The 11,782-nt window shown below is 53.6% G+C and overlaps 1 protein-coding gene across 1 annotated transcript; it reads right to left on the bottom strand.

Moving 5' to 3' along the window:
- Window positions 1-3,705: 3,705 nt before the first annotated feature.
- FOXA3 (forkhead box A3) lies at window positions 3,706-11,104 on the bottom strand (the record flags this gene model as incomplete). The annotated part of the gene is made up of 2 exons (XM_080908202.1): window positions 3,706-4,698; window positions 11,036-11,104. 2 exons carry the CDS (start codon window positions 11,102-11,104, stop codon window positions 3,706-3,708), a joined length of 1,062 nt encoding a protein of 353 aa, XP_080764328.1.
- Between the last annotated feature and the right edge of the window lie 678 nt (window positions 11,105-11,782).

Below are 11,782 nucleotides of genomic sequence, written 5' to 3'. Positions count from 1 at the left end.
CATTGCAACATCTGTGTCTAAATATCAGATATTTACATGACAGTAAAATTACAGTAACGAAGTAACAGCAAATTATTATGATTGGGGATCACCACAATATAAGGGGTCACAGCATTAGAAAGTTCGAGAACCACTACCCCAGAGAGAGAGACAGACAGACAGACAGACAGACAGAGAGTGAGGCCAAGACGGTCTGAGAGTCCAGGGTGGCTGGGGGCATGTCAGTGGGCCATGGTCCAGCTGGGCTGGGAGCAGAGGTGAGGGAGAGGGAGGTGCCCCGGGCCTCCGGATCCTCCTGTTTACCTGAGGCAGGCATGGCAAACAGGCGCCCAGCCTGGACCACAGCAGCCAGGGGAGGCTGGGCCGGGCCACAGTCCTGGCACCGGTGGGCCCGACACGCCCACCTGTGGCCTGGGTGGTGAGTAACTCACACTGGCACCAGGGTAGATGGTGACACATTCGTGGACAGACACAGTGACGCACAGTGACCAATATAGGCAGATGTGCAAGTCTGAGGGACAGACACATAATGTTACACACAGACGAGTGACACGTAAAGGTGACATCACGCATGGGCCCAGTGACAGACAGTGACCAAGACACAGAAGTACACGCTACAATGCTAGAGACCCATCACAGAACAACGGAGAAGACATCAAAATGACACTAAAATAAAGAGCTTTATGACAAACGGCCCAGACACACACATACACACACATTCATATAAACACACACCCATATAATCACATATATACACACACAATCACATATATACATACACATATATACACACACTCACACAAATACACACGTTCACATACACACACATACAATCAAATACATACAAATCACATATATACATATACACACATACATACAATCACATACTTACACACAATCACATATATACATGTATATACACATACACTCACACAGATACACACATTCACATACATACATACAATCACATACATAAACACACACTCACACATACCTGTGAATTTTTGTGGGTGAGGCTCCTACCATACCAAATTGTGGCAGGAAGTAGGGGTCCAGGGCAGAGTCAGAACCAGATGGCCTTCCTGGGTCACCCCCCCACCCCATCCCCCACACACACACTAGCTGTGTGACCTTGAGCAAGTCAAGCCAGCACCTTACCTCAGTTTTTGCCAGTAAGAAAATGAAGGGCCCTAGAAAGGGATTATTCAAATTACTCATTACTTTTCAAGTTTTCTTATTTATTTCAGAGGCAGACGCACTATGTAGATACGTAGCCTAGGTTGGCCCGAAAACATTCCTGCCTATGCGTCCCGAGTGCTGAGGCCACAGGTGTAGGCAACTAGGCCCAACAGCTGAGGTCATTACCTCACCTCAAAGCGTCCCAAGTATATAGCCCCGTGCTCAAGCTGGGACCCAGGCCCCTAGCCTCAGTTTCCCACCACAGGTCTTTTTTTTCCTTAAACGATGTGAAGTCAACGCCACAGCCCATCCCTCTCTGTGCTTCCAAGCCCACCCCCTAACCCAAGGACCCATCATCCCTCATAGGGTCCTCCTGTCTGTCCACGCGTCCCACGTCTGATGGTGGTATTTTTCCACGTTGGACACTAGCCGGCTGTCCCTGGGGTGGGGGGGTCACACCTGCCCACGCCAGGCGAGCTGGTGGCCACCAGAAACCCCACCCTCCCTTAAGGACCCTACAACAACACACCGCCTCTCAGGCCACCTGAGGTCCCCAGTGGGGCAGCCTGAGGCCCGAGCCTGGGGACAGGAAGCCCCAGGCCTGGCTGCCCTGAAAGCCTCTTTCAACCCGGGCCTCCTCCCGCCGCCACCGACTCCTCCTGCGGAATAATATTTGGGCTGTTGGCCCGGGGGGTGGGGGGGGACGGGGGCCAGATCCGGAGGCCGCCGGGGAGAAGCCAGAAACCGCAGGGCTTCCTGCCTCGGGCCGACGACCCCCAGGCCCGGGGGAGGGCCGGGGCCCGGGGAGACTGAGGGCCTTTCTCTCGGCCCCAGTTGTTTTTTCCAGGAACCCGGAGGAATTCCCAGGACAGCCAGCCTGGTGGGACGGCTGACAACTGGGAGCCAGCAGGGCAGGGGGTGGGGGTGACACGCGGCCTGGGCAAGGCGGGACTGCGACAGAAATAGAGGGACCCGCCTGCCAGGCGGCAGGTAGAGGCGGAAACTCTGAACCCGGAGAGGGAGGCCAGAGAAGAGCGCCAAGGAGGGGCCAGAGTGTGGGTGACTCCAGAGACTGACAGTGGACCGGGCTCCAGCTGCCGGGGTTCCAGCCCCAGCACTGAATAAACCAGAATGAATCAGTATAGACCAGCTGTAAGCCCCTGTAATCCTCGAACAAAGGCAGAGGCAGGGGGATTGCCATGAATTTGAGCACTCCGGAGTATGAGACCCTCTTTCAAACATAAGTAAATAAAACAAAAACTCTCTCTCTCCCCCTCCCCCCCACCTTCAAGCCTTGCATTTTTTTCCCTTCTTCCCCCAAATCCAGTAGCCTATATAGTTTCTGTAGGTTTCTGTACCCATAAAGCTCCAGGTATGTGGTGTGTGTGTGTGTGTGTGTGTGTGTGTGTGTCTGCAAGGTGGGGGAGGGGCAATGGCCTTGGTCACTGCAAAGCCACCTCCCTCCGGCTGCTTTGGCCCCACTACTGCGGGGGCTGCTATCTATGAACAAACTGTCCTTGGGGTCAGGGACAACAAAGAGCCAAAGGTCACGTTGCTGCTTTTCCCCCCAGCCCTTCCCCCACAGAGGCCACCAGCTCCCTGGGATAGGAAGGACACAGGGGAAGACACATTTAGGTGTTTGAGCCTCACAGGGTCCACCAAGAAAAAGACACTAAGAGACAGAGATGGTGCCTTTTTAATGGTCAAACACAGGCTGTATCCCAAGCCCCAGACAAGAACTTGACCTCATTAGGAACTCCCCACACCCACACCCGTACCAGCCCTTTCTCATGGGCAGGGTGGGGGTGGGCTTCAGAGAAAAGTCACAGGGTCTGCTCACCTCTACCTCCTCCCAACCCCCACCAAGGAGATGGTGATGACAGGCCTGTGGTGACCATCTTGGTGCATAACAGCATGCAGAGGAGATGTCACCTTGCCAATAAGGTGACCTTCCATGCATCCAGAATGTCAAAAAAGACACCCAAGTGATATGGTGGCCAACTCGGCATCTGCTGTACCAAGAAGTCGGCCAAAACAAAAAAAAGGGGGGGGGGGGAGAAAAGGAAAAAGAAAAAAAAAAAGGTGATTGCAGGATACAATGGTCCAAAAAAAGATGTGGCTGGCGCAGTGTGACTGTCACACATTCAAAAGGTCGATCAAGATGTCCATCACAACATCCAAAGGGCCGAACAGTATGTCATCCGGCACCCCATGGATCAATCACCCAATGGCTTCACTTAATACGGCAGCTTTCGTGGTACCCCAGTCTAACCGCCTTCACAATATGTCCAACATGGCCGGCCACCTTCACGACACTTCCAAACACATCTGCCTTCAGGATCCCCCAACCCTAGGCCCACCAAAGAGTCTACGGCAGTTACCACAGTAGCTAGTAGGTCATATCACAGTAATAGACCAAATAAGACGTTATTTAACTGGACAAGCAAAGTGTAACCCGAAAGATCAGAGAGCCCAACAACCTGGCTTCTGTCACAGCTAACCCCCATCACCGCGTTCCCAATAGCGTTAGGATGCATTAAGGAGAGAGCGGGAATAGAGGCTCTGGTAATAGACTCCGGGCTCCCCACTCTCAGCCCCGTAGCCTCCAAACCCCACATCCAGTTTGGAAGGTGTTGATGTCTGTTCTGACATCAGGTTGTTGATAGAGAAAGGGTGGTTGAAGTTGTAGGGCGCGTCCAACTTCAGTTCCCCTTGGAGTTCCAGGCCAGTGAAATAGGGCGTAGATGAAGGAGGTGAGGCGCAGTCCAGAGCCCCCACATCTTCCCCACTCTGGGCCTCGGACTCAGATGGCGTAGGCTGGGGCTGAGCTGGGGAAGTGACTGCAGTGGCGGCTGTGGTGGTGGCAGAGGTGGCTGACCCCACTGTGCCATTCCTGGTGGCGGATGCCGTGCCGGTTCCCTTCTTTGCCTTCTCCTCCAGTTTGAAGCGCTTCTGACGGCGGAGATAGCAGCCGTTCTCAAACATGTTCCCAGAGCTGGGATGCAAGGCCCAGTAGGAGCCTTTGCCCGGCTTGTCCGGGGAGCGCGCCACCTTGACGAAGCAGTCATTGAAGGACAGCGAGTGCCTGATGGAGTTCTGCCAACGCTGCTGGTTCTCCCGGTAGTACGGGAAGAGATCCATGATCCATTGGTAGATTTCACTCAGGGTCAGCATCTTGCCTGGCGCCTGCTGGATAGCCATGGTGATGAGAGAGATGTAGGAATAAGGTGGTTTGGCGTGGGCCAGTGGCCGCCGGTACCCCTTTGCCATTTCCTTTCCGTGGACAAGCCCGGGCCCTGGGGCTCCATACCCGGAAGCACTGCCTCCGGTGCTACCACCTGCGCCCAGGCTAGGGAAGGTGGGTCCCAGGGGCGCGGTGGGGGCTGGGGGTGCCAGGGGTCCTGTAGGCAGAGGGGAGGCCTGAAGCCCTCCGGGAGGGTAGGGAGAACTGAGAGGGTTTAAGGTCATGTAGGAGTTGAGAGGGGCCATGGTGGGCACAGGATTCACTGGAGAATATACCTGGAGAGAGAGAGAGAGATACGTCAGTGGGTTCTCAACCCTACTGGTCAGCAAAGGCGCTCTTGAATAGTTCTACCAGACAGTCTCATCCTAGCCCAAGCTCACTATGCAATCCAAGGATGACTTTGAATGGCTGATGTGTCTCCATCTTCAGAGAGATTTCTAGGACAACCTGAACAACTTATTGGTATAGTGTCACAAAATAATAAAAGGAGGGCTAGAGAGGTGGTCCAATGGTAGAGCCCCTGCCTAGAATCCCCCAGTGAGGGGCTGGGGGCGTGGCTCAGTGGTAGACTGCTTACCCAGCATACAGGAAGCCCCTGATTTACTCACTCTCCAGTCAATCAAAAGAGAAAGATTTTCATCAACCTTTTGTACTCTCTTTCTTATGAGAGTGCTACAAGTTTTTCATCGATCTGCAACATCTGCTATTGCAATAGACCAAAGGTCTACCAACTGCTTATGTCCTGCCCATCGTGTGGCAAAAGTGGAAGACAGTGTCCCTCTTCCCATTAAGCTCTATTTATTTGTGTTTGTCACAAAGCCTCACTGTGGAGCGCAGGCTGATATCAAACTCACTGTCCCCTTCACACAGCTTCTGAAAACCCTTAGTGGCACTAGTAAATGACTGCCACTTTAAATTAGGGGCCAGCGAATGGCTCGGTGGGTAAAGGCACTTGGCACCAAGCTCAACAGCACAGGTTCGAGCCTCAGGACCCCAGCTGGTGGAGGAAGAGAACCTGCTCCTGCCAGTTGTCCTCTGCTGGCCACATGTGCCCTGTGGCGCTTGCGTGACCCTATCCATATACAATAAATAACATACATGTAAATAAATCAGGGTTTAAACTACATCCATGCATTTTTAAACTTTTTAAAAAGTTTTACTTTTAAGTACAATAATTACCAATAGACATATATCAGACCAAAAGAATTGGGACAGTGACAGTGTCGGTAGCCCAGGACTATAATGTCACATTCAGCAAGGAGAGGCAGGCTCTATCTCAAAAAGAAAAAAAAAAAAAAAAAAAAAGAAAAACACCCCAAAAAAACCAAAACCAACTAAATTGTTTGGGGTTTGTAATTTTTTTTCTTTTTGGGGGTATATGTGTTTTTTTTTTTTTTTTTTTTTTTTTTTCAGACAGGGTCTCTCTGTGTAACCATGGCTGTCCCTGAACTTGCACTGTAGATCAGGTTGGCCTTGAACTCATGGAGATCCTCCTGCCTCTGCCTCCTGAGTGCTGGGGTTAAAGGGTGCACCAGCACTGCTCAGCTTTTTCAATACATTTTTAATATTGTAAAGAGTTTGAGGGCTTGGCAGGTAAGAACACCCACTGTTCTTCCCCAGGACAGGAGTTCAGTCTCCAGCACCAACACTGGGCACCTCACAACTGCCTATAATCCTCAAGCCTTCCGAGTGCCTGCCCGGGTGTGTTCATAATCACACTCATGGGCATAATTAGAAATAATGTGTAAAAGGTCACAATGGCTCTTAAATGTCTCGTTGCTGGTATAGTGGTGCCTGGTAAGAACTCTGACATTCAGGAAGCTGACACAGGCATTCAAGGCCAACCTGGTGCACATAACAACTTCCAGACTAGCCAAGGCTACTGAGACACACAGCCTTTAAAAGGAAGAGGGCGGGACAGAGGTGCCACACGCCTTTCATCCCAGCGCTCGGGAGGCAGAGGCAGGAGGATCTCTAAGGTTGAGGCCAGCCTGGTCTACAGAGCAAGTTCCAGGATAGCCAGGGCTACAGAAACCCTGTCTCAACAAAAACAAAAACAGCCCAAAAGAGGTTCTGAGCACAATAAAATTGAGAAATCAATTATTTGATTTGAGAGCAATTGAGAAATCAATCAATGAGTCGAGTCAGCTAAAAAAAATGATTTATGTAAGAAAATCAATGATTTCCTTTTTTTCCCCTCACTCTTCTTTTTAGATGTATTTTATGTGTGTTATTGTTTTGCCTGCATCATGTATGTGTATAGTGTGTGTATAGTATGTGTATAGTACGTGTATAGTGTGTGTATACACCATGCGAGTGCCTGGTGCAGATTTCCTTTCCTGAAAGCTGTCTTCCATCTCCAATTGCATTTGCATGGGATACGCCCGCCCCTCTCTCCCCCACAAGCACTCAAGCACACACACAGGCACACAAACCCATGCTCAAAGCACACCCAGAGAAACATGCGCACATACATGAACACATACAAGCATATGCAAACACGCTTTCGATCTTACAAATACATTTAAAGACCTTGAGAAACGTTTGCAGGTGTGCCCCATTTTCAGAAATGTTCACATAAAGAAACACAAGCCTCTTAGCTCAACGAGACCTGGGACACACTGCTACACCTTCCAGAATCTTCCTCAGGCTCGCTGCAGGGACTGTCACCTGCAATCATGATGCTCTAGGGCCCGGGGGCAGGAGGACCCGTGGGCACTGAGCAGTAACCTGGGTTATACCCTGAAATCGTTTTTCTGATAATAAGTCAGCATGTGTATGATTTTTCAGCCCCTCACTGGGGATTCTAGGCAGGGGCTCTACCACTGAGCCACGCCCCCAGCCCCTCACTGGGGGATTCTAGGCAGGGGCTCTACCACTGAGCCACGCCCCCAGCCCCTCACTGGGGGATTCTAGGCAGGGGTTCTACCACTGAGCCACACCCCCAGCCCCTCACTGGGGGATTCTAGGCAGGGGCTTTACAACTACTACCCCTTGCTTAAGAGGTGTTATGATACCCATTTTACAGTTGAGTCAGCTGTGGCCCAGAGAAGTTTCAGGGGAAGAGGAAGAATTTTGACAGTCTAGAACCTGGGCCCTGCTAGCGTCCTGAACCGTACCGACCATGAACGCCGTGGCCAAGACAGTCAGAAGCGTCCACACATGTAGAGCTGACCGTCCAGTAGGGAGTCAGTGATCCAGAGGATAATGGAAAACAGTAAACGTAGCAGATATTTCTTTTCTTTTTTTTTTCTTTTTGTAGATATACCTGCCCTGTCTGCCCACTGCCCTCTCTCCTCCCTGCCCCCTCATGGCATTAGAGGGGACCTTAGACTTGGTGATGACCGACTGGAAACCTCCTGATTTCTGGTTTTCTGACACTTGGAGCATTAGCTGGCCTCGAGGTCCAGAGAACAAAGGGAGTCACAGACAAGTGACAGCCACCTTCACCAGTCTCTCTAGGTAGCTCATTTCTCCTTCTCTTGGACAAGAGTTTCCTGAAGCCCAGGCTAGCCTTGAGCTAACATAGGATACCTCCAACTCCTGATTTCTGCCGCTACCTTCTGAGAGCAGAGATTATAAGCTCGGGCCAACATGGTTGGCGCTGGGGACTGAGGTCAAGGTTGCTGGCACACCAAACACACATTTAACCAATTGTGCCCCAGATAGTTTCTTTTTCATTATATGTAGGCATCTGTCTATGGGTTTCTACAAGTGAGTATGGGTGCCGGGGGAGTCCGGAAGAGGGTTTCAGAGCCTCTGGATTGGGAGTTACAGGTGGTTGTGAGCTGACCAATGTGGACGCTGGGAATCGAACTCAGGTCCTCTACAAGAGCAGCATGGTACTTACTCTTAACTCCAAAGCGCCTCCCTCCAGCAACCACAGGAAGCTCCCTTTAGCAGACAAGGATACCTGCCCCCCCACCCCCACCTCTCAAATGCGGACTTTACAGGTGCCGCCTCCACACAGGGCTCTGTAAGCAGTTCTCTGTTCTCTCCGTCTTCCCTCCTCTCCCTCCCTCCTTCTGACACCCCGACCTTTCCTTTCGCTATACCGCCCTGGCGGCCTTCAACTGTGGAGCAATTCTCCTGCCTCCCCCTCCCTAGTGCTGGGATTAAAGGTGTTTACCGTCACCCCTGACTCTCCCACTGGCGGGTCCTGTGTCTAGGACCCTAACTCTAACCCCGTGCCCATCTCCCCAGCCGTCTTTCTCTTCCCTGTCCCGCCTGTCACCGCCTCTGGTCCCTCAGTCTCCCCTCCTTGGCATTCTCTTCCTCCCTTCCCCCCATTCCCCTTGTCTGCTGCACAGCTCCGTAAATTCTTTGTATTGTCATCTCTCCAAGAGCCCGATTCCTGCGCTCCTCCACGCTCTGGTCTTCCCACCCTGGTTGGCTGTTTCTGCCCCTCCTTTCCCTTCAAACTGTAAAGCGTTGGCTTCAGGGGGATCCACAGAGCCTCTTAATCCCTTGGCACCTCACTCCACTTCTCCAACTTTAGGACACCAGGGCTTTCCTTTTCTGGCTCCCCACCCACCCGGAAGTTCTCCTTGAGGTCTGACCTCAAGCACTCCAGCTGCTCTCAACCACCCTAGGCTTTCCCACGCCCCATGGCTGGGATGAACCCCTGACGTCCGGGTCTGAACCGGATCTCCCCTCCCTCCGGGTGCGGCTGAGAGTCGGGGGGTGAAGCCCTCAGAGGACCAGCCTCCCCACCTGGGAGGCTGGAATTTCTCCTGTTTCGTTTCCTTATTATTTCTGGAGAAGTGGGTGCTCGTGAGCAGAGAGGAAACCTGATGACTTTCCACTTCCAGAACCAACCTGTGGACCCCAGCACAGCGCAAGGTGCCCTACTGCCCCGCTCTGTAATTGGGGGAGGGGAGGGGAGCAGGGGGAGCTGTCGGGCAGCTGAGGTTAAGAGCCTAAGGTCTCACGGGGTTACCCCAGGATGCTCAGGTTCCAAGAGCGAGCTAGCCATAGTAAGACACAGGTATCAACCTTGCCCCCCCGCCGGCAGAAGCTATTAGTGGACAAGAAAATGTTGAGGTTGGGGCGGTCCTGTCCATTTCTCTGGGTGGTTCAGAGAAATGCGGCCCACCCATTGTTCTCAAGAGCAGGGGGCGAGGTGGGCTCTCCTGCTGGGAGCTGGTGCTGTAGTGTAGTCCGGGGCCGGACCGGGGAAAGGAAATGGGGAACACCTTCAGACTAGCTCCAAACCGGTCCGTTCTTTCCTTCTGTGAATACTTCCAAAAACTACATCTCAGTTGGCCCTCCCCCTTCCCCAAGGTCGCATTCGGTGGGTCAAGCTTGCTATGTGGCTGACCTTAGAACTTGTCATCCTCCTGCCTCAGCTTCTCAAATGAGAAATAGACAGACGTGCAGATCCACAGCTGGCCTGTCAATTTCCGTCAGTCTACGTACACTCAATGGAGGTTCCGGGAGCATTCACACTAACCCTAAATTTTAGCCTTTCCTCCCTAGATCCTTCAACTAACTTTTCCAGATGTGTCCCCCGAAGGACTTGTAGTTGACGCTCTGAAACCCAGTGCTCAAACTCCCAATTACCTGAGAACCTCCACGTACCACCCTGGCCTCTGCCTTTCCTACTAAGTCACCAGTACCTCCGGCCCCCTCCCTTTCCACCTCTCCACACTCCCAATTCCTTCCCGGTCAGCTCTGCCCCACCTCACGCCTCCCCAGACCCAGGACAGGCCCCTCCCGGGCGCCTCGCCAAGTCCCAGGCAGGCTACCCCTGGGATCCGGGAGTCCAATTCCACGACTTGGAAATACAGACCCGAGCCACCTCCCTCAGCCGCTAGAGCTGGACCCGTTGGAGAGCCCAACCATCCCAGCATCTCACCTCCACCTTAAGTCGTTAGGAACCTATAGGTCCAGAACCTCAAGTTCTTCTCCCCACCATCCCGGTATGGATTACGGGGGGGGGGGGCATGAACAAAGCAGGAGTCCTTGCAGTGGGACAAACGGGAGTTAGACGTGAAGAGGAACTTTCCGTTTGTTGGGGTGAAGGAACGATCTGAAGAGAGCCCCTGCTGAGGGTCGGGGTACGGATGACTGACGCCTGCCACACAGATGTGGATCCCCGTGTCTTTTGATCTTCCAAGGCTGACGTCATCTGAGGGCTAGTCTCCCTAAGCCACCTGTTGCATTAGATTCCCCAGGAGGACCCCCGGCCGCCTTATCTCTGCCCCCACCTTAGCTGATCTTCATCCCTGAATCCCATCTCTGAACCCAACCGGCCAAAGCCCCCCCCAGCCCCCGTCTTCAACCCTGAATTCCGCCACAGACGTGTCCCCGAATTTCTCCTCTCTACGGTGAAACTCATGGCTCGAGGTCCCCACAGCCCTATCGCTCCACCCCGAGCTCCGATTCCCACCTCCCGCGTGTTCGCTGGAGACTTTCGAGTGTAACCTCAGGCTTCACCGCGAACATTTTCTTCCGTTGGGAGCAAGCCATCGCATGGACCCGCGGTCTCCCAAGCCTCGTCCGCCTGTCCCCGACTCCCACCTGGGCCCACTCCACCGCCCCTGCTTGCAGCGAAGCGCACAGCCCCACACCTGCCCCCCGTTTCCCGCTCCGCCATCCCCGAGGACACACCTCGCCCGCCTCCGGGTAGTAGCTCCACTCGGCCAGGTCATGGGCCTCCATCTTCACCGAGCCCAGCATCCCCCGGGCCTGCGCCCCCACACGCCCAGGCTGCGGCCCCCCCGGGGGAACCGAGCGCTTCGGTCTCTCTACAGGCACTAGCCCCGTTCCGACCTGAGGCTTACAGCCCGGGAGTCCCGCTGGCCCAGGCGCCTTGGGAGGCAGCCACTTTTTATAGCCGGGACACCCCCTCCCTGGCCCGCCCCGGGCTCCCCTCCCGCCTCCCCGAGGGCGGCACACTCGGATTGGGGCGCCCCCTGCGGGATCGCACAAGAGAGATCTCAGGCACCGAGAGCCTCGGTCCTGGCACCTGGAAGCGAGCAATGGATGAAAAGTGGGGGACTACAAAGGGTGGGGTGGGGAGCCACACCCTGCTGAGCCCAAGAGCCCAACCAAGAGCCCCAGCGCGGGAGCCGGGGAATCTTTCTGCCTCCAGGTGTTTCATCATCTCCACCTAAGAGAGGGAAACTCCAGAGCCCCGAATGTCCTCCACGAAAGACTGACAGAGCTCAGGACTCCACAAGTCCTACACCACACCGTAAGTAACCCGCAGAAATTCTTGAAACCACATTCCCATTGGACAGACGGGAAGACTGAGGCTTTTGACGACTGCAAATGTTGCAGGCTCCGTAGAGGGTCAGGGTCGGCGGTGGAAAGGCTCGGGGCTTCTGCTTAGACCCCATTAAGGTACAGATCCCC

This window comes from Micromys minutus (assembly GCF_963924665.1).
Source record: "Micromys minutus genome assembly, chromosome: 32".
Lineage (NCBI taxonomy): Eukaryota > Metazoa > Chordata > Mammalia > Rodentia > Muridae > Micromys > Micromys minutus.
Note: the sequence above shows the minus strand (reverse complement) of the source record. Positions and strands in the feature narration are given on the sequence as shown.